At 34.4% G+C, this 24245-nt stretch overlaps 1 protein-coding gene across 5 annotated transcripts in view; it reads right to left on the bottom strand.

Annotated features, from left to right (window-relative positions):
• Positions 1 to 12875: 12875 nt before the first annotated feature.
• Positions 12876 to 24245, bottom strand: part of LOC148843826 (uncharacterized) — a 34016-nt gene continuing 22646 nt past the window's right edge. For all 5 annotated transcript variants that reach the window (XR_016103821.1, XR_016103820.1, XM_088959900.1 and 2 more), the window contains one exon: positions 12876 to 13171. Coding sequence is in view for 3 of the 5 variants with exons in the window: in XM_088959900.1 (XP_088816026.1) it covers positions 13153 to 13171 (19 nt within the window). In the remaining 2 variants the exon portion in view is untranslated. The remainder of the gene's footprint in view (positions 13172 to 24245) is intronic.

Below are 24245 nucleotides of genomic sequence, written 5' to 3'. Positions count from 1 at the left end.
GAAAAAATCCCTTTTTTAATGCATCATATGTAATCACTCCATTCAACCATAATTCTTTCAATTCCTTAATCAATGGTTGCAAGAATATGTTGATATTCATTACAAGTGCTATTGGGCCAAGAATAAGTAAAAACAAAAATATAAAAGGTTTCTTTATACACAACCATGGCGGCAAGTTATATGGAAACACCAACACAGGCCATGTGCTATGAGAAATGCTCATGTTTCCAAATGGATTGATTCCATCAATAGCCAAGCCTAATCGAACATTGTGAGGCTCTGATGCAAATTCTTCATGTAATTCATCAAAGTTTTGCCAATTTGGTGAATCGGCCAGGTTTCATAAAACATCATCATCAACCCTTTTATCATAATGCCACCTCATATCAGATGCTATCTTTGATGACATGAACAACCGCTACAACTTGGTATCAAAGGAAAATGCCGAAGAACTTTAAAAGCAACTTTTGACCCTTCCTACTAGAATTGGATGTACCACTATCCGAACTATCTTCAACTCTTTTCCATCTTGGAGCACCGTAATACGAACATGCATTATCATTTGCATGCTCTTTCCAAAACAACATATGATGAGGGCAGGTTTGGCCATCTAGTCACGTTGTGACACATGGCTATCTTGGAACAAAAGGATGACACATGGGACACCACCTAAGTGATGATTTGGAGTCCCAAATTGTGGTTCGTCTTCGCTCTGACCTAGCGACTTCGACCACAACTTAGGTCGGCTAAGAGCACCTCGTCACTAGCCGGTGTGACCTCGACGTGAGGAGCGACTTCCCTCGAGGGCTTGCCGACCTGATTGAGGTCTAGGAGGTGACCTATGAGTTGTGCTCGCCGACAAATTTGGTATGCATATCCCGACACTCCCAATTTTCTCGAAAGTTGGTCCACGTACCGAGTGTTCCGGAGGATGGTCAATGTGCATGGTGGTTACCTCCGGGGATCTCAGACCGGTTAGGTGACCTCCCAGAAATCTCGGATGTAGTGCGTGAAGCCCACGCCAAACAAAGCTTATATAAAGACACCAACCCCAATGACACAGGGAGGTACGCACGATTACTTGGTCACTAGCTTTCTTACACTCAAGCATTCAGCTCGCAACCATAATACAATACTGACTTATACATCCAATTCCTATCCTCCATCCTTGAGATTTTTTAATAATTTGGATGGTTAAAACAAATAAGTATATTTAAATTCTTCTATAAAAAAAAAGTGGAAGGGATATTTTGGTTCCTGATCAATAAAACACATATATAGTTAACTTAAAAGAACCATATAAAAATCATTAGAAGAACTACATCATTGTATTCCTACTATAGTGGTTCAATAGATTCTTTAAAATTAAATCTCACTTTAGCAAATAATGATCTAGAGTGATTTTGGTTCTTGGTTAATAAATTCTTTAATTCCCATTCAAAGATAAATCTCACATGGTTTAAGGAACATAATGATAGATGTTTTGTTCTCATGATAAAAATGAAGACCAATATCAAAAAGGTTCAGACACTTACATCTTTAGTTGTAGTTATTTGAACCACAGCAGCCCAACGTACACCCTAGGATATGGAGCATTCACTATAAAATATTGATAAATTCAAAGTTAGCCACTAAAACAATATGGAGTCCTACATACACCTACTACATTTGACACTAAAGAGAAGAATTTTATCATAGTAAACTTCAACAAAATCAACAATAAAGCCTATAAAAGAGCAATTTGACCCATTTCACTATTAACAGATCTACTTGAAATTAAAACAATGGAAAAATACAAAACATACCAAAAATGCAGAAAAATACCAGAAAGTTGCAGAAAAATACCAAAAAATTATAGAAAATACTAAAAAAATTGCAGAAATGTAGAAAAATAGTAGAAATTGCAAAAACAAAAGTAGAAAATGCAGAAAATACCAGAAAATTACAAAAAAACCAAAAATTGCAGAAATGCAGAAAAATAGAAGAAATTATAGAAGATGTAGAAAATACCAAAAAATGCAGAAAAATACCAAGAAATTACAGAAAATAGCAGAAAATACCAAACAATTGAAAAAAATGCAGAAAATACCAAAAAAATGTAAAAAATGGGGCCGAGGGTGTCTTGTTGTTGAAGGTTATGGGGTTCTGATGAAGTGGTCCTAGGATGAATAGAAGGTTGAGTAGATGGACTGGTTGGGAAGCTAGAAGGTAGAGATTCTTAAGATTGATTTCGTGTGTGGGCCTTTGAGTCTCCCCTTTTTATAGAGAATCCATCATAACTATAATGAGAAGCATACAAATAAGGACTTTTTTCGTTAGGAAGGTAGATCATGATCCTTTGGTCTTTAATAGGTAAACTTTACTAGGGTTTTACCACGTGTATAGTGAGGATCTTCTGGGATAAGGATTCCCTTTTTCCTTAAAATTTTCATCTGGTACATTTTGACTATGACCCTTTTTGAGCTTGCCTGTAGTCATGTATTAGGAATGAGACCTTTAAGATAGTGACATGGCTACCATGATGAGGTGAGTCACCACTGCCTATCGTAGCTGACCACAAAATGTAATCCATTCGCCGAGGCTTCAAATGGCTATGGACGATGCACATAGGCCATCGTAGGTGTAAATGATCATGTTCATCATCTTGAAATGATGGATTTTTGCTTGTTAAGATTATTCATGTGGCATGTTCTTAATGATTAATTTTTGCTTGTTAAGACTAAATCGGCTTCCTTATTTGATAATGAGCGCTAGGTTTGTTCATTCAATGGACTTGAAAGTGAATCTCTTTCTCACTTTTTTGGATCTTGCTCTTTTGTTTCTGTCACTTTTTGCCTCTCCATAGCGGTTCTTCTCTCATGTCATCTTTTAGGATCCTTTGTTTAATTGTTTCTATTTTTTTATTTTTTTTTCTAATCTTCCTAATAAACCTACCATTATGTTTGTCTTATCTTGTATTGCTTTTGCAGTTTATTACATTTGGTATGCTTGAAATGAAAAAAAAAAAAAACTTGTTTCGATAATAAAATAGTCTCCATTGATTGAATCCTACATCATGTGAATATTCTCTAACTTGGTTTGCCCACTAGGGAATCATCCTAGTAACTCTCAGCCTTATAGTTTAAATATTCATTCTAATATTATTATTAGGGCCCATTCACTTTTTGGATTTTGAGAGGGGGAAAAGTTGGTTAATGGGATTTTGGTTCCCATTGACCAAGATGTTCATGTTCTTTTTTCAAATGTATGTGATGTTCACGGAAAAATTATTTTCCCTAGGTATCACTAGGGCTGTTCATAAGAAGACCCAACCCGACCAAACCGACCAATCCGGACCGACCCAACCTGAGTTGGCCGGGTTTTCTTCAATACCGGTCGGTTTCGGGTTGTAAAAAATTATAAACCAATGATTCGGGTTGGTTTTGGTTTTCATGTGTGAAAACCGAAACCGATCCGAACCAAACCGACTTAGTAGTTAGTATTTAGTTCCTAGTTAGTATTTACAACCTACTTAGTTCCTACTTAACTAAGTTGTCTCTATCCTAATTACAACCTAACTTAATTTCTAGTCTTCTAGTTAGGAATGAAATTAATGGCAAATATTGTAAGACAACTAGACAATGAATTTTTTTGGAAAATTTTAAAGAAAAGAATCAAAGGATCCTAGTTTCTATGGTCTTTTACACCAAATAGGTAACCAATTACAATTATAATTAGGTGTCCTTTTTTACTTAGATTAGAAGGTTTCTTGAAATATACAAATTTCAGTCTTCTTTCTCTAATACAGTTTGACTTTCTATTTTCTTGATAACATCTATTCTAACTTGGTCCGCCCCCTTAACCTCTCAACTCAAGTACAATCTCTAATACAATTTGACTCTCAAGCATGGTTGAACTTAGAGACGAAACTGACCCAACCCAACTCAAACCGACCAGGTCGGTTTTGCTTAACATAGGGTCGGTTTCGGTTTTTAGGTAATCTAACCAGGTCAGGTCGGTTGGAAAAATCTCAATAAACCGACCCAACCCGACCTGTGAACAGCCCTAGGTATCACTTACCTAGGAGAAAAGTGATACCCATCTCTCAAGTGGGTAAAGTTGTCAATACTTGAATGGGACAAAGTTGCCCCTTTTAATAATGGTTTTTATGGCTAAAACGGTCATTGTCTTATTTACCTAGGAAATAAAAGAATGTACTTACCCGAGTAAGTGTTACTTGGGAAATAGTTACCGGAGTGTGTGCATTTATGCAAGTAAATAACTTTCCAAAAAGGAATTCTCACTTTCTCAAATTTCTTATGGTTCTATTTGGTGCTTGCCCAACTTATTGATTTCTTTGGTGATAAGTGGACTACATGTTCCCAATGATGAATCAGTTTTTCGTCGTGAACAACTGAACTTTTTGCCATTTTTAAGGCCTTACTAAAGCTAAAAATAACCATGGGACAAATGTTGTGGTTCTTGGCGATGCTTACACCTTTTAAGCACCATTCGATCTTTAATTGCCAAGATCCATTCTGTTGTTTTTTGTTAAACTAGCGGGAGGGCATGTGCTTTGCATGTGTATATAGCGTTAAAAACATATAAATATTGTATGCATTCTAAGTTTGACCAACTTGTCATGTAAAAAAATTAAACAAATTTATTTTTTCTTCATTAAAAGAAAACATGGAAAAGATTAGTAGATTGATTATTAAGCACTCAATCAATAATCAATCACAAATTGTTAAAGTTCAAAATGTAGTTGAATTCTAATTTCAATCAAATTTGAGTTATTCCAATCCAGTCAGATTTCAGAAAGTTGAAAAGTCATTAATTTAATTTTTTTTTTTGTATTTTAAAAATTGAAGTGGACTTGGATAAACTTGAATCCAATTCGAATGCAAGTTCTTCAAATCTAATTGATTTACAGAAATTTAGATGCATAGCCCAATCCATCATCCATTTATCTTGGATTTGGATGTTGTATTTATGTAATTGGATCAATTTTGGATTTGACTCCATCCAATCCGATTAAAATGTGAATCTGATTATATTAATATATAAAATTTATATAGTTATGTTTAAAATTATATAAAAATATATTTGTATATATTATAATATATATGAATTTATATAGTAGATAGACATATGAATTTATATATATAATAAATTTAATATGTTACATTTGCATTAATTTATCACATATAAAAGTTGAAAAGTAATTAGCTTTTTTTTGTATTTTAAAAATTGAAGTAAATCCAATCTCAACTAGTTAGGATTTGAATTTGAATTATAGGTCTTCAAATCCAATGGTTGCATTTGTTTGTGATGTAAAACTCCATCGATGTAGTTCAACACCAATGGTTTAAAAGTTATGAACTGTTGTGCTTTAAAAAACATGATTGTTAATGTAAAACTTTACTCCAAATGGAGCTTTACATTGATTTAAGATGTAAAACTCAACTCCATCCAAACGCTGATAAATCTGAAATGGAAGTGGAGTTTTACATTGATATTGATTTACACCACAAACAAACGTTGACAAAAACAAATAGGCGGTGGAATTTTACATCGATACTGATTTACACCACAAGCAAACATAGCCAAACGTAGCCAAGACGAATCTAATAATAGGATCAATTCAGATTTTGCTGGACCCGATCTACATCCAATCCATTTATTACCTTAAGAGATAAGAGATAACAAAGTGGGGCATTAACAAATTCAGAAGGGCACTTTAAGGAAATAAAAAAGTCAATCATTGATGAAAAACTTTTTTTTTGTATATTTAAAAAGAAAAATTAAAGCGGAGTTGGATTAAATCCAAATTCAATCCAAGTATGTTAGGATTTGAATTCAAATGTGAGGTCTTCAAATTCAATTAGATTTCAGAAAGTTGAAAAGTAAATGATATTTTTGTGTGTTTTTAAAATCTAAAGCGGAGTTAGATTAAATCTGATTCCGATCCAAATCTGTTAAGATTTAAATTCAAAATTTAGGTCTTCAAATCCAATTAAATTTTGTAAAGTTAAAAATAATTAACTTTTAATTTTTTTTTTTGTATTTTAAAAAATTGAAGTCTGAATCCAATATTAATCCCTTAAGATTTGAATTCAAATCCAATAATCGGATTGAATTCGAATTTGCTCCATCATATTCCGATCCATTTACAATGCTAAAAAGAAAAGAGGTAACAAGGTAGGGTGTTAATAAATTCATAAAGGTGGTTTAAGGAAATGGAAAGTGAAACACTTATGAAAACATGGAAAGCGTTAAACTCCCTCAACAAAAACCATAAGATTCGGATTTTTTCACATAGGCATGATGCTTGGTCCATAAGTGAAACCTCTAGTATACTTCGGTGTAATTCAAATGTGCCATGGGACTTGATAAGGTTTGGTGGATTTTGATAAAAACTTTGCATATGTATCATAAAATGTATGAATTCAAAAGAAAATCAACGCAATGGATCTTAGGAAGCCCGTATGGATTAATTGATATGGCGGTGTTTGGCATTGATGCTGTTTTTTGTGAAAATAGCATCACATTGGTGCCACGTTAGAAAAGGCGGTGATTCAGAAAATGGCCTCTTATTTGGCATCGTTTTTCTAGAAAAATAAAAACGTTGCTCTAGACCACGTGCTAGAAATCCGGAAGTGTGGTATGAAATGCCAAATTCAATGTTTTCTCAAAAAAAACAGTCTTTTACAACCAGCGGTGCAATGGTGTGGCATCATCATGGGCATTGGATAATGTAGACCAATGCTGCAAACGATTATATAGGAGTAGAGACAAACAAAACCAGTACTGTTTTCTCGAAAAACAGCCTATGTGACAGACAATGCCAAACAAAAAGCAGAGCCATTTTCTGAGAAAACAGTGTAACAAACCCTCATACATACAGCACCATATCCTTAAAAAACATCTATAAAGCAACAACATCGATGCCAAAAACCTACTATGTTAATCAATTTGCACATTTGGTAGTGGACAATTTACTGTGTTATAATATAGTTTCTTTATCTATAAAAAAATGTAATGAAATTAATAAACAGTAAATTATATAAAAAATTTGAGACCCACAGAAAACATGAGAGGCACACAGAAAGGGTCCAAGCCCTTCTGCCATCTACACTTGTCACAGCAATCCTTTTCAAGTTATGTATCATATTAATAAATGTTGTCACAGTTACACATTATAGAGTGATGATTTGGGCACAACCCCATTTTTTTGTAGAAGGGCCTGTTCCCTTGAGAGGGCAGAAGCTATGCCACTTCATTATGATAAAATTTAGTGTTACAAGAGAAGTTATTTGTCCTTTTACTTGTGAGACTGAACAAAAAATAAGACTGCCCAAATCATGACCTTATTTTATTGTCTGTGGAAGATTCTTTTGGTGATGAACTTGGAACCTTTTAAAAGATTATTATTAAGATGGAATTTCAGTTTACAATATCAGAAAACATCTGTGGCAATTCATTTTTCCTTCAACAAAGTAATTTCTCTTCTTTTTAAATAATCTTTGTTGTGTTAAATTGTATTAATCTTAACTGTTTTCTTTTGTTTTGGAATATTAAGGGTATTTTAGTTAATCATAAAGTACCAAAAAAGAATTTTTTTGGGTATTCCTTATTTTTTTTTCTTTTATTGCATGAAACTGAAGTACATGATATGATAATGAAATATGTGAAGAACAAAAGGAGATGGCACAAATTTCCTGAAAAGATAGGTAAAGAGATTATAATATTAATAATGAAATGAGCAGATCACATGCTCCCTCTTTATGAGCACATGAAATACCCACTCCCTCGTACGTCTCTCTCTTTCCAATATTCATGCACCCCATGCAAGTGAACTGTGCAAAAGGAACCAAGCATCTTAAGGAATGGGGGTGGGCTCCACACGTGTCTGTTTTTAGTGAGAGATTCATCAGATAGGCTTCTTGTGGTTTTCAGACAGAGCTGTGAACAATAATAATGAACCAGCAGGGAACGTGGGTGATCAAATGCATGGCACTACGAGACAAAAGAATGGCTGTTGAATGTCTCATGTATAACATGGCTGTGGTTGATCATTAATTTGATTGAAACTAAGAATAACCATATAATAATGTCATTATCTTTCCATGGAAAAAAGAGGAATACTGAAAATGGGTGAAACTTCCACTAGTTACCAACAGAGAAACCCTTATCATCAGAACTGAGAAGGTAAATGATCGAATTCAGATGGGTTGCATTCGAATCGAACCCAGAAATATGATGAGTGATCTGAATTCGAAATTCAAGAAATATAAGTTGATAATATATTTTGATACAGATTTGAATTTTATTTATTTATATATCAGGATTTCGGGTTCAATTAAGGGTCTGTTTGGTTCGTAGGAATAGGGTTTGGAATTAGAATCTGAATGGTCATTCGGATTCCAACTGTTAATTGGTTGGACAGAACCGGAATATCATTTCCATTCGTGCATGGCAGAATGACATTCCTTTATTTTAAGGAATGGCTATTTTTTTCCCATTCTTTGAGAACTAGATCCCATTCTAGCTGATTCCAATTCCAATTTTAATTCTTGTTTGAACCAAATAAGTTATAGGCCTAGACTATTTCTATTCAGATTTCAATTGCAAACCAAATGGACTCTAAAATATCAATAAAGGGAAAATATGGCTGAAACCCAATTAACAAATTTTAACTTTACCTTACGCCCACAACAATTTAAAACTTCCAAAACCCCCCACTTTGACACCATACCTCTCCCTTGTATTAGCATCAATTCCCACATTGTGCCATTGTTCCCAAATGTATGGTGAAGTTAAAACTTGTTAGGTGGGGGTAAGTAAGGATTACCTATCAATAGATCTAATAAAATTGGCATAAAATTATAATACAATATAAAAAATATATACTATATAAGGAAAAAAATAAGTTTATAAATCCCTAATGCAATGTAATTCTATGGCTAAACGAATATATGAATCTAACATAAATGAACCAGATTTGATTTCAAATTATATTAAATTTGATCCATTTTAAAAGCTCCAAGTCTTACTGCCTTAACAAATTAAGTTTAGATCCAAATGTATGAATAAATAGGATACATCTAGTCCATTTTATTATAATTAGGGGTGGATTCGAGCCGAGCCGAGCCAAATACTTAGCTATTCGAGCTCTACTCGCAGAAATAGTGTTAGGCTCAAGCTCAATTTGAGCTAGAGACCTGAGCTCGAGCTCGTCTTGGTTCAAAAGCTCGCAAGTTCGAGCTTGGTTCGGTTCAAGCTCAATCACAAGCCAAGATTTTTCTGAAAAAAATAAAAATATACATATAAAAATATTTTTTTATTTTACATACAAAAAATTAAGAATTATAAATTTTTTTTACTATACATAAAAAATAGAAATATTATTATATATATAATACAAATTATTTATTATATTTATATGTACATGTATGTATATAATAAAAAATATTTATTTATTATACTAGGCTCGATTAGGCTTGCGAGCCTCACGAGCCAAGCTTTACTAGGCTCGAGCTCGACTCGACTAGCAAATGAGCCTATTTATCAGGCTCGAGCTCAGTTTAAACCAAGTTGAGTTGAGCTCGAATAGCTCGTAAGGAGCTCAGCTCATGGCCACCCCTAATTATAACCCAACCTATAACTATCTATATTAAGGTCGCATATAGATATTAATTGAACCACTTTTTCTAATATGACTATAATATAACAAATCTTATCAAGATTTTACTTATTTTTTTTTTCTTTTGATAAAACTCAATTATGCATTAATATGGCCTGTAGAGTTACAAGTACGTTGATCAATATTTTTTTGACTCTTGGTTGATTGGTTGGTCAAACTATTCAATCGTCAACCAAGTTTTGAAGCCATGGCCTTTACTTGTAAAAAATGTTGACTCAATCAACAACCTAGTAACTCCACTAGTTAAACCATTGAACCGTTTGACCTGACCAATAGATCACAATTTAGAAGGTAGTTCTTTTCATTTTTATGACTTTTGTAGTTTCGGCAGATTAAAAATGTCCATTTATGGACTTAAACAAGATTCGAGACAGTGGTACATCAAAGAGAACATCTTAGATAATTGTATCTATGTGAAGGTCAGTGGGAGTAGAATTGCATTTTTGATTTTATATGTTGATAACATTCTTTTAGTAGGAAATGATAAGACAATGTTGTTGGAAACTAAGCAATTTTTATCTACCTCATTTGACATGAAAGATCTTGGTGAAGTATCCTATGTTTTGGCAATTAAAATATATCGAAATAGAAAATTGAGACTTCTAGGCCTTTCACAAGAATCCTACATAAAAAAGATGTTGAAGAAATTTGGCATGGACTCTTGTTCTTCTGGAGAGTCTCCATTTGTCAAAGGGGATATTTTAAATTTTGATCATTGCCCTAAGAATGATATGGAGCGGTAAAAGATCAACATCCCTTATGCATATGTAGTTGGGAGCCTAATGTATGCCATGATTTGCACTAGACTTTACTTGAGTTTTGTAGTAGGAATACTGGGAAGATATCAAAGCAATCCAATATGGAAACATTGGAAAATAGCTAAAAAGGTAATAAGATACCTTAAACGAACTAAGCACTATATGCTTGTATATGGCCAAGTTGAAAATCTGGAGGTGATTGGATATGCTGACTCTAATTACAAGGGATGTTCAGATTCTAGAAAAATCTACTTCTGGGTATGTTTTCATGACGGCTGGAAGAGTCAAAAGCAAACATGCATGGCTCTATCTACCATGGAGGCAGAATACATCTCCTGTTGTGAGACTATAAGGCATGCCATCTTGTTGAGAAGCCTTTTGAGAGAATTGCTCATCATTGACTCTGTATTCAGACCCTTACAGTTTTATTGTGATAAATACGCTACAATTGCACTTTCAAAAGGCACACGACATCACTCAAGAGCTAACATATCAACATCCAATATCATTTTGTTCGTGAAAAGATGTATGATGGATCAATAACTATATCTTATGTTGCCTCAGAAAACAATTTAGCAGATCCTATGACTAAAGAACTTCCTATTAACATATTCAAACAACATATTAGTGATATGGGAGTCTATGATGTAAATGAATCTATTTAACTAGTGAGAGCTTGTTTTGCCAATTTGTAACTTCATCGTATTTCAGATATTATATGTGCACATTTGATTCAGGTAGTTGATCACTACTAATTGTCCTTCATCATCCTGAAGATAACATATACCATTATGGTTTGTTGTGAGCTCATTCTATTATACCCAGTTTGTACCTTGTGACTTGGGGATGGTGATTTAGTAAATATTTTGATATGAAAATGGATTTGCTTGCATTAAATTAGCAAGGGTCCTTTCATGCTCAAGTATTTAATGCAGTCATTAAAACCAAGATTATTGACTCCCTTGCTTTGGCCCTATAAAAACTTTCTCATAAAATAACAACGACCAAGTGGGAGATTGTAAGACTAATCACATTCTCACGTAGTTTGGTCATGTTATTGCATTCATTGGGCTGTTAGAGAATTGAAACGTTTAGAGGCTTCAAGGTCATTTATGGGTGGACCTTTTGATTGCCTCAAGATTTATAGAGTCACCAATTGGTCAAGTGCTCATTTTCAATCCGTTTTCCATCTCCTTAGAGCCTTTGAGTCAAGTGGAGACCCGTCTAAGAAACCAGACTCCGGTGAGATCAAAATTTGCAAGTTAGAGAGATGGAAGGTACCATTTGTCTTTGATATTTGAATGTATATTTGTTCAACAACGTATTTAGAGCTGATTTCCATTGTTTTATTTTCAAAACATCTTCACATGTAACATTTTATATTATAAATTTCATCAAATAACAAGTTGACATGTAGAATTTATCATGTGACATATGGTAAAGCAACAAGGTGTAACAAAAAACTTATTAATGCTTTTAATTTCAAAAGCTTGTATTGAAAACAACGTTTACGACCGTAAAAGCACGACGCATCATTCTTTTGTGCTCCTTAAAACACAAAAGCAAGGGGTTATGCAAACATAACCAAAGTTTTAAGAAGCATAAAATTATAGCTCAGATAAGAAGTAAAATATGTTAGAAAAGACAGATTCATAATGCATCTAAACGAGGTCTAGAACCACAAATTCTTCTTACAAAAAAAAAAAAAAAAAAAAGAAAAAAAAACACGAATTCAGACAGAGAACAGAGGCTCAAAATACAGTTAGGCTTTCGAATGTTGAAACAATCGATGTTGAATGCAGGTGCTTTAAACATCATCATGGTTCATGGAGCAACTACATTGTTAGGGCTAGTCTTGAAAAATTAAAACGACAATGTACATGATTTACCAGATATACGGTGTAGACGGCATTCAGTATGGCTAGCATTGTTCTTGGTTGCACAACTGTTTCCTACCCTGATTGCCCTGTATCACTAAAGTTCCGAAATTCAATTCTCTGTAGAAACATTAGATAACGATTCACTATCCAGGAGGTTCATACATGACGGTGGGCCTGCCATTCCCACTATCAAAATTTCTAACAACCATCATCTACTTTAACAGCACAAAATGACACTTCGAGTAGTCCCACTCTGGAATTCTACAGAATCTTTGATCATTTGGAAATCATCAATAGTACTTCACTGTCCAGAAGGGGTATATAAACTTTTTTTTTTTTGAAAATTGTAAGGCATGCTTTATTGAAAAAACAGAAAAAAAAAAGGTATACAAGGTGTATACGCTAGTAGCCTCTGCCAAACCACAACACTAACTCAGGCTCCCATCTCCCGCAAAACGAAAAAGACCGGCCTAGGACAGGCCTACTGCCTACTGCCTACCTTTCCTGATTCTTACCATATTTTCTAACATGATGCAGAAATCAGTAACAGTGGAACCAGGGAAATACCTTGTATTGCCATTCAATCACAGATGGTGATGCCTTTATAGATGACTGTATAAATTGCATAAGAACTGTTAAAAATAGATAACCGAGTTTAATCGCACAAAACTGAATCAAAACCATCAACCTTTTTATACATTTGAAAGGTTGATCCCAAGCATGAAGGAGATGTCATGCATTTGTGACATCAAAATCTCTAAATTGGAGTCAGTTTGTCTTTGACTGCATTCTTGCATTGACATTATCACCATTGGCGCTGGCATCCTTCTCAGTTTGACTGTCCACACCTGCAACCGTAATGTACATGAAACAAGATATAAGAGAGGGTAGTTCATAAGGGGTGGTGTTGTCTTGGGTTGGGAGACAAGACTCATAGTTGAGGAACTGAAGTCTGTTAAACATCAAGAATTGCCAACATGTACTCAGAGGATGAAAGCTTACCATCTGATGGGCCTCATTTAATAGAGGGTCCATGCCAAAAATAAGCATGAATTTATGAAATTCTAACCAAATCTTAAGCTGATTTTCAACTCGGTACATCTTGGCAGAACCAATTATATGGTGGTACAGATCTTACTTATGAGATCGGTGGCAAGTTATGGAGACCCAGAGGGCTTTACAGGTCCTGTGGCCCTAGGGACAAGTTTTTCTGTCCACAGTTCATAGAATTATAATGAATTCAAGTTCTTGTTTGAGAATGCAACTGAAACATTGACTTCAAATGACCAAGAAATCCAATTAACTCATAGAACTAAAGAAGCATTCAAATATTTAATCATCCTTGAATATCATTTTATAAAAATAAGAGAAGAAAATTGTTACAAGGTAACAAAGTTGTGAATCTTATGGGAAAGAGCAACCCCATCTATTCTATCTCTCACCGGTTGAAGATGATGATAACCTCTAGAAACAGCTGGATGTTCCAAGTGAAAATACTTCAATCAGATAGCTGATCCAACATTATCCTACATTGACAGATCCTAGTGCTGGTGCACCTCATCAATTCTCCTATTTTACTTGCAACTGTGAAATATTTGGAATACACAGAAGGTTAATGGGTGTAATTTTGAGTGAAATGATCCATGCAGCCTTCAGCAGTGAAAGAGAGGCAAACCAGTGATCTAAAAGGCACACCTAGGTGAACAGGCGAGCCCCTTTGAAAAGGCGCACACCTAGTGTGCCTGGTGCACTTTGCACCTCATCTCAGGCTTGCGCCTTTGTTAATTCTTGTGCTTTTTTGTTTTCTGAAGCACAGTGGCTGGGTCGCCTCGTAAAATTAGGAATAAAATATGTTTAGCATCATATTACCTATTTGAAATAGTGCAATTCACGAAGAAATAAAGAAGCTGTAAATTCGACAAACTTGAATATGTTTTACATGATATATTTGATTTTGTTGTTTGCATTTTCACTTTGAATATGTTTTATATGTTATGGTTCTGTATTTTAATCTGAGATAATAATATTTGTAAAATATTTAGTTTAAAATTAAAACTTCTATTTTTAATTAATATTGTTTTAATTTTTCTTATTTTATTTTGATTTTTTACATTATTTTGCATTTTTTATTATTATTTTAAATTGTGTCTTGCTTCAAAAAGGTGCATGCCTCCCCTTGTGCCTTGCATCTTGGGCACAAAATGCCCTTTGTGCTTTTTTGCCCCTTGCGTTTTAAAACACTGATGCAAACCATGGACAGCTCAGTCCTACTGGAGAGTGTTCAGCTTCAGTAGAGATTCCGTCCCTCCTTCACAGGGTCTTAAACTGTCTTTCTAAGTAGGTTCTCCTGATTGTGATTAGTTGGATATCTAGCACCCTGCAGAGTTGTAAGGCTGACCAATTTGGTTGGAAATCTAAGATTCTGTCTCAAAAACTTGTTGGGAGTATAGGCCAATGTACCGAGTTGGGATATTCTGTCAACAAAACACGCTCCAGCCCTCTACCAACTTGATCTAACACCACACATCTCACCAAGAGATTGGGACCCACCACAAAAGTTGGAGCCACCATGAATGAGATGTGTGGTGTGAGATCAAGTTGGTAGAGGGTTAGAATGTGTTTTGTTGGCAGGTGATCCAGACTCCAATGTACCATTAATTTCTCTCTATTATCTGTCCTGGGGTTCAACAGTTAGACAGGGAACATGTTTCCATTTCAGTTTTATACTTAATAGATGCTTTTTCTGCCATAATGAAGTAATAATTTGTATGGGAGCCTAGTTGATTGGGAGAATTTACTAATTTCCTCTCTTCATCAAGCAGTTCTTTCTCTCTAAATGTGGTCACTTCTCCCTTCTTTCTCCTTTCTTTTATGATCAGCATGTTCATGCTATCGGAGAAGAAATAGTGATTCGTTCATGGACCATCTACTCCATGTGATCACTTATTTCCTCTCTTCATCAAGCAGTTCTTTCTCTCTAAATGTGATCACTTCTCCCTTCTTTCTCCTTTCTTTTATGATCAGCATGTTCATGGTATCGGAGAAGAAATAGTGATTCGTTCATTGACCATTTACTCCATGTTCTTTTCTTTCAGACTTTTGGGATATTGATGTGTGATTTAGTGATCTGGTTTTATTAATCTGGTTGTTTCTCACTATTTCTCCATGTGTTTTTCTTATTATCACTTAGTGATGTGATGATAGGCTAATATATTAAATACCCTTTCAAATATAAAGAAGGGTCAAGCAGGAAATGTGAAAAAATGCTGTGTGACTAGAAATAGGTGAATATGCAGTCAGTGATTTGCACGACTGTTGTTCAATAAATTCTACAATCAGTTATATGACCTATGATCATTAATGGTGTTGTTTACGAGTCTTTGGAATACACAACTCCACTTGAACAGACTAGTGAGTGGTGTTTACATGTTGAAATAGTGAATTTGATGTTACTTTTGGTTACCTAACATTTGTGAGTATAGGATACCAGGTTCTTGTGTTTGTCCTTGTGATTATTTGAGTGGAACTTGTGATTGGAAATGGATTTTAAGTCCATGGCCCTGCTGTTTTCTGATTTTTTACCTATTCAAATAACTTTTATCAAGTTAAAAGGAAGTGATTATGGAAAAAGGAAAAGAAGAGCTAATATTTGACTGAGAAACCAGAACCTGGAAGCTCTGCTTATGCTGATTAGGTACAAGATGTGTAAATTAAAACTTGTGGAATCCTATGGAACCAAAAACCTATAGCAGTTGGATGTTCTTAGTACTACTGCGAAGCAGATATTGGATCATGTGAAATGTACTCTAAGAGTAGTAATGTTATTTGTATTTATTAGTTGTTTCAGTCATTTTTTACTCTAGAGTAGGGAGATAAGACAATTGAAGTCTAATATATTGGGGTTATGTGAAGAGCTTAATAATATATGCGAACCAATTTTCTTTGATGTGAAAGTCATGAAACAACAAATAGGGTTAATTTTATGTGGTAGAATTCTTCTCAGGTATTAAAGGAATTTGTTTTTGTACTTCGATGATTTTGTTTTTCGGTAGTAAAATAAAAATTTTACAATAAAAAAAAGAAAGATAATACAGGAAGGTAACCAGTGGTGGACCCCCTTCATTGCCATCTGCATCAACAACAAAGCTTCTCAACTCATCTTTGTAGTCTATTAGCCTTTCCTTATGTTGAGAGTGATTACTCAAAGATGTTATGGTCTTTTCTTATCCTTTTGTATTTGGGCACCCAAGCAACGTTTTTTTTTTTTTTGTAATTTTTCCTCATAACATAAATACCAAGTTTGAGTGTGTGAACAGTAACATACACACTTCATTTGTAAGACTCTTATCTCTTCTCTTCTTCTCCTTCACTCTATCAACAAACCCTAAGGTTGACAGCTTGGTATCAGAGTGGCTAGAGGCTCTTGGGAAGATCTTCTACTGATCTTCTCCTGAAGGATGACCTGCCAATGTCAGACTACTGCCAGATGACATCAGTAGTCTGTACAGGTGACGATGAAAGTCTCTAAATCTTTTGGTTTGTTTTCTCCTGATTTTATAAGTTTTTTGGTATGAAATCTTGCAGCTGTTTGAAGCTTCTATGATTTGTTATGGTTTCTTTATGTGAAAATTTGTAGAAATTCCAGATTTGATGTTGAGCCTTGTTTAGCATGTTTAATGGAGTTTTCGATTTACGTTTTGGGAGTCATGGGAAGTGGTTCCGTATCTTTCTAAACCTTGAAGAATTTTTGCGAGATCTTCTTCTCCCTCTATATTCCTCCCAACCAGCTTTTTGGCCTGCTTTTGTCTCTTATCCATGTGGTGACCTGCTTTTTGTTCTTTTTTGAACCTAGTGATTGGAATAAGGGATCCACCCCCGAACCCCCAATCAAGCCCCTCGAGGCAAGCATCTACAAGTCCAAGTCCATGTTAGGGACCCCCCCCCCAACAGCTAGTTTTTGCTTTTTTTTGGGCCAGGGGGGGGTTATAGAAATACCCCTCCCCCCTAACAGCTATATAAGGGGGTATTTATGTATTTTGGCTTTGGGGAGAGAAAAAATGACAACAATTCCCCCTAACAGTTATATAACCAGTTTAGGGGGGCATTGAGTAAAGTGATTAATGGCATTATAATGACCAAAATACCCTTCCCAACAACTAAAAATGACTAATTTTTAGGGTATTTTTTGTAATTAAATTATTTTTAATTCCTATAAATACCCCTATCCTCCACCATTCTCATCACACCAATTCTCATACTCTCTTATACACACTCTCACACTCTATCTCTACTCTCCAATTCTTAACTTTATTCAAATTTCAACAAGAAGGCTTGCTCAAGTATCTCAAGTTTAGCAATTTGGGAGGCATGGAGGCTTCAACATTTGAAATCAAGTTGAGATTCCAAACCAGAAATTTGGGTAAGTTGCAATTAAATTAATTTTTATTTTTTAGAATTAAAAAAAATGGCCAACTCCTCCTGAAACCAATTCCCTAACATGTTCAATGTCGATGATGTTCAGTCGTAGTATGAAAGTGTCAACACTGGTATGGATGCTACTAATGCTATTGGAGTTCCCACCCCTTGTACTGCTACTAGAAGAAAGAAAAAGAAGGGAAGTAAGTTGGCTAGTCTGATTTGGAAAATATTTAGTAGAAGAAGTTGAGGGGAAAGGAAAAAGAGCCATTTGCCGTAAATGTAGGAGTGACTATATAGTAGCAAGGGTGGTACTAGCCACTTGGTCATACATGTTCTCCCATGAGAAAAGTGAAGAAGAAGGGAAAGAAACATCACAAGCACAAATTGGGTGTGGGTCATTAAATATTATTCTCAAGAAAAAATGAGGTCACAAGCATATGCTCTTCCATTAAGAGTCGTTAAATATTTTCAAAAAAAAAAAAAGAGGCAAGAGTTAGCAAAGTATATCGTACATGCTGAACAACCATTTTTATTAGCTGAAGATACTAAGCTTGAAAGTTTTTTACGACATTCTTTAAATCCACAATTTAAAAATGTTTCTAGAAATACTATTAGATCAGATGTTTTATTTATTTTTATTAATATAAACAAAATTTAATTTCAATTTTATCAAATCTTACATCTAGAGTTGCAAGTACTTTATGATATTTGGACCTCAAAATATAATATAAGTTACATTTATGGCCCAACAATTGTTGCAAGTATTTTAAATACTTTACATAATTATAGAATTGAAAATAATTTTTTTCTATTAGTTTTGATAATGCTAGTAATAATGATTCAACAATAAATATTTTAGAATCCCAATTAAAACCATGTTTAAATGATAAATTATTTCATATTAGATGTGCATGTCACATCTTAAATTTATGTGTTTAGGATGCTTTAAATATTATCTCTAAAATTAGAAATTGTGTTTTGTACATTAGAAGTTTTGGAACAAGAAAGCCTCCCTCGCACCCCTAATATCAAGAATGTATTTCCAATGAGAAATAAAAGGGAAATTATAAAACCTCCCTTAGTTTTTCTAGCAATCCTATAAACCTCCCCTATGTCTTAACTCTAACAAAAACCTCCTTTAATGTTTTGAGAAAGGGTGCACATGACTCCCTTCCATTAGTTTTCCAATAGAAGAGACTTTGAAGACACCAAAATGAACTTGTCTGTTGGGAAGTCATGATGCAGTTTTTCAATGGAAAGATTTATGAGGAGGTTCATGATGTAATTTTCTCAATGGAAAGATCTAAAGTACCAAGACCTGATGGTTTTTCAATGACCTTGTATCAACATTGTTGAGAAATCTCATCAGGAATGCAACTTTCCTAGCCTTAATGCCTAAAAAGGAGGCCAAGGCTCTGAAGGACTTTAGGCCTATAAGCCTTTTGGGTAGTAGTCTCTACAATATCATTACCAAAGTCCTGGCATAGAGGTTTAAAACTATTCTACATCTAGTAATTTCCCAAAATCAAGGAGCTTTTGTAGAATGGAGACAAATAAATGACCAAATCCTAGTGGCTAATGAGTGTAGCAAAAAATCAAAAGCAAGGAGGGGTAGGACTAAATTGCAAACTAGATTTGGTGGATTAGTCCTTCCTCTTGGATTTGTTGGAAAAATCGGTATGTGTGAGAAATGGAGGAAGTGGATCAAAGGTTATATTAGTTTGGCTAATTTCTAGGTTCTAATCAATGGAGTGGCTAGGGATTTTTTCCCAACTCAATGAGGTCTAAGGCAAGGAGACCCCATTTCCCCCTTGTTCACTATTGTTGTTGAGGTCCTAAGTAGATGATAATTAAAGATGATCTAGAAAACCAGTTCAAAAGGTGGAGGATTGGTAGAAATTAGGTGGTGGTGACTCACATGCAGTTTGCAGATGACATAATCATCTTTTGTGAAGATTGTACTGAGACCAGCCTAAGGAATTTAAAAGCCTTAATTGATAGTCTCCAAAGGATCTCAAAGTTAAAAGTAAATTGGGGAAAGAGTCATGTGGTTGGTCTTAATGATAGCTATAAGATATCCTCTTGTGGGCAAAACCACCTGGATTGTGAGGAGAAAAATTGGCCCTTGGAGCATCTAGGTATCCCGTAGGGGGTAACCGGGAGCATATAGCTTCTAGAAACCAATAGTGGAAAGATTCACTAGGAAGTTAGCAATGTGGAAAAGGATCTATATCTCTATGGGAGGGAGAGTTACTTTGATAAAGTCTACCCTAGCCACCTTATCCAACAACTTTTTTTTGACCTTTAGGATCAAAGTGAAAATAGCAAGACAACTAGAAAAAATGATGAGGGATTTATTGTGGGAACCAGGAGATGGAAAGAAAGCTTGTTTGGTCAAATGGGAGCAAGTATGTAAATCAAATGAACAAGGAGGACTAGGTATTGGGAACTTGGTGGTGTTCACGCCCAAAGAGAGTACTAAATCCTCCCTCCATTGAAGATGACACAACTTAGGATGAGGCAGGATCAGTAGGTAGTTCTTCACCAAGAACCTCTGATTCTTCAGCAAGAATCGAATGGGGTAATGAGCACAACTTCAGAATTGTTTCTTCTAGTAAAAAACAATATCAAGATCAAATCTTGATCAGTTCCAAGAAATGGAGATCGAATAGGGTAAGGCGGCAAGAGCTGAGTGAGAAAACTGGAGGCAGAAACAGTCAAACTGTGTAACCCTTTTTAGGTCCACCCTGCTAACCCTTAAAGAGATAATCTCCTAATTTGATTATGAGTTTCTCGATCCAAATCTTTATTTGGATCAGAACTCTTTAAGTGATAATGATAATCCCTTATCTTATCTACAAATCAAGATCAGCAACTCCTAATCAAATTAGAAGTTCCTTGATCCAAATCTCTATTTGGATCTGAACCCTTTAAGTGGATAACAGTTATCCTCTTATCCTCATCTGCTGATCCATATCCAGATTTGCCCCTAAATAATTAATCCAATTAACCCAGTTCGAAATGGGCTTTAGGCCCATTAAGCTTTTGGGCTCACTTCCTTTTAATGCTGGCTAGCTTGGCTCTCTTTGTATGGCATGGGACCCTATCATTGATCTACACATCAACCACAAGGGTTTAGCCCAACCTTAGTTACAAGGCCTGGCCGAATTCACTGTAGGACACAGTGAACCCCTAAGTCCATCACCATGGGCTCTTAATGAGCCCAACATTTACACTAAATGGTGCTTGGGTTCAGCCATCTTATGAAGGCCCAAGGACTATGGGAAAATGCAAGATTAGCCCATCAGGTATAACCCTCAATGGTCTTACACTTAACCTCTCAGCCCATAATGATCCAACACTGCCCGACAAGAGAGGACCTCTCCCTCGGCTGCAAGGTACAGTGCTGCACTCTCTACTCACATGGATCCCAGGAATTAAAACATTTTGCAAACATTTTGTGAAACCATAATATATATGTATATCTCTATATAAATATATTTTGCAAAAACAGATCTCAACAATTTGAAATCAACTGCCGGCAGTTTAGGTTTCCATCAAAGAGAGTGCATTTCCCGATCATTCACTTTGTCCGACAAAGGGGCTGATCCTGTCACTATGATCACCCACCTAGGTGAATTCTCGAACTGCCCCAACATACCCAGGTTTTGACCCCTTGTAAGGATCTCACTAATTGGCATAACAAAGACAACCCAATCCAACACCTAGTGCAGTACCATAATGGAGTCTAGGGGTCAAGTGTAACATTCCAGTTTTTCCCATCTATTTCCAAGGTCCAGGGCAATACTGGAATTTGGTCCGGTTCAGGGTTTCAAGCAAACCCACACTGCATGTACCTCAGGTCTCACCCTGGTAGCTGAGACAAGCCACTCCAACCCACTTGGTGGCACACCAGTGTTAGCCTTGGCAGGATAAATCCCTCCAGATCTATCCAATGGCTGTGAATATTCTAAACTAACACGAGTCTCATAAGTGTCTAGTTTAAGGGTATTACACAGAAACATATCAAAATAACATGAATCAATTATGTATTATTAGTCATTTACAATAAATGCACCAATACATCAATCTGATTGGAGCTAAGGGCATACATTGTCTAACATGATGTGGGGTGTGTACATTGAGTCTTATTTTGGAAGGACCTTTGGATTGGGGATACCCCCCTTAACACAGAATTCCTTGGACTCTTTTCTTTATCAAACCTCAGGGCAAAACTTGCTTCTAGATTTGGGGTGCCTTCAACATCTGGTTTAAATTGGGATTGGGGATACCCCCCTTAACATAGAATTCCTTGGACTCTTTTCTTTATCAAACCTCAGGCCAAAACTTGTTTCTAGATTTGAGGTGCCTTCAACATCTGGTTTAAATTGGGATTTTGGCTTCAAAAGGGGTTTTTGAGGATAATAAGTACGATTCAGTTATCCTACTACTTTCTTTATTGGAAAAGGTATTTTGGACCAAAAGTCTCTAGATGACAGGATTTGACTTCCTTCCCCAAATGGCCTTTTTTCAAGTGATTCAATTTTCAACCTACTCACTAACTCGGGCAGTGCCTCTCTCCTCATGTATGTATCCTTTGCAAGGCTTGTGGTGAGATCCTTCCTCATTTACTAATCTCCTACTCTTTTGTGTTTTGCATTTGGTACCTTTTATGTTCTCTCTTTGGTTGCAAATGGGAGCCCCTGCAAGATGTGGTTAGTTTATTCAACCCCAACTTCTTGAGGCAATAGAAAAAAGGGGAAGATGTTTGTTGAAGACAACAAGGACATCCTTGCTCTAGACTATTTAGGAGGAAATAAATAATCGAATCTTCAATGAAAATATAAGATCCAATGAGGAAGTGATTGAATCTATTAAAGTTAGATCAGCACATTGGACCTCTTTCTAGATGTTTCTGCAAATGATATATTATGGAATTGGACTGAAGCGGTACAGACAAACATACATAAAGAAATAGTGAGGATGGATTAGAAACCACCAAAGGTAAATAAGCTGAAGTTAAATTTTGATGGTAGCTCTTTTGGCAATCTGGGAAGGGCAGGCATAGGGGGAATTATTAGAAACCATCAAGGAGTAAGTAAAGGCTCTCTTCTCAAGACCAGTAGGCTTTGGAGACTTAGTTCTAGATGAAATTATGGCCCTACTACAAGGTTTAAGAAAAGCCTCACAACTAGAAGTTAAAGATTTGGAAGTGGAAGGAGATGTCCTTTTGGTGATTTCTTGGGCAAACAATATACAGTCAGCACCCTGGAAATACAGATTTGGATTAAAGGAGATTGATCATCTTGCAAGAAAGGTTAGTACAAAGTTTGAATGGTAAGAAGAACAACAAATGGAATGGCAGATGCTTCAGTAAAACCAAGGATTAAAGTATTGGTATCGGACAACTTGGATACAGATACAAATACAGATATGCTTGGGAAGCGCATGGATACGAACAGAAAAATATGGAAACGCTAAGAAAATGCACACTTACTCCATAAATATATTAATAGCAGTAAGTTTAATGTCAAAACAACTATAAATAAAATATAAATACATAGGAATTGTATATTTAAATGATATATACATACATACATATATATATACATACATATATATATATACATATGAAGAAATATATTATAATTAATATAGTAGGACATGTATATATTATACAATTTTATAAATAATGCATCAATCAAGAGTCCAAGGAAAATATTATATAGATTTTTACAAATTAATATATACAAAAAGCCAATATTATTTTATTATCTATTAAAGTGTAAAGCATAAAGCATATGCAACTAATATATTTGAATTATCATATCATTTTTTCTATTTTTTGTTTTTATTTTTTAACATTAACAAAAAATTCAACTTAAAAATTAATTCTTAAATGTTTGATAAATAATATTTATATTTTTGTAAATAATAAATATGTTATTATAAAATTTAAATTAAAATATCAATTAATAATTTATAAAAATATCTAATCTTAATTTAAAATATATCAAATCTATTAAAATTTTGAAAATACATATCATATGAAAATTCATAAATTTTAATTACTAAAATAATTATTCTATTATTAATATTTTATTTTTATAAAATTTCGAAGTTAAAAATTATTTTTATATAAAATGTAGATTAATGGATTTGATAGATTCAATTTATACTGTATTTTCAAATACTTTGTAAACATTAATTTTATTTTTGTAAATAATAAATACATTGTTATTTAATGCAAATTAAAATATTAATTAATAATTTATAAAAATTTAAGATATATACCATATGCAAATTTATAAAATTTAAGTATTAAAATAATTATTCTATTATGGATATTTTATTTGTATAAATTTTTAAAATTAAAATTCATTTTTGATATATATATATGGATTTTATGAATTATTTATTCCATTTATTTATAAAATACTAATTTTGAATAGTGTTCTTTTTAATTTATAGTTGAAGTTTTTGAAAATAAATGTATGTTGGTTT

Source organism: Nelumbo lutea, chromosome 8 (genome assembly GCF_056320005.1).
Source record: "Nelumbo lutea isolate HS-2025 chromosome 8, American lotus-T2T, whole genome shotgun sequence".
Lineage (NCBI taxonomy): Eukaryota > Viridiplantae > Streptophyta > Magnoliopsida > Proteales > Nelumbonaceae > Nelumbo > Nelumbo lutea.
The sequence above is the reverse complement of the archived record's forward strand: the minus strand, read 5'-3'. Positions and strand labels throughout refer to the sequence as shown.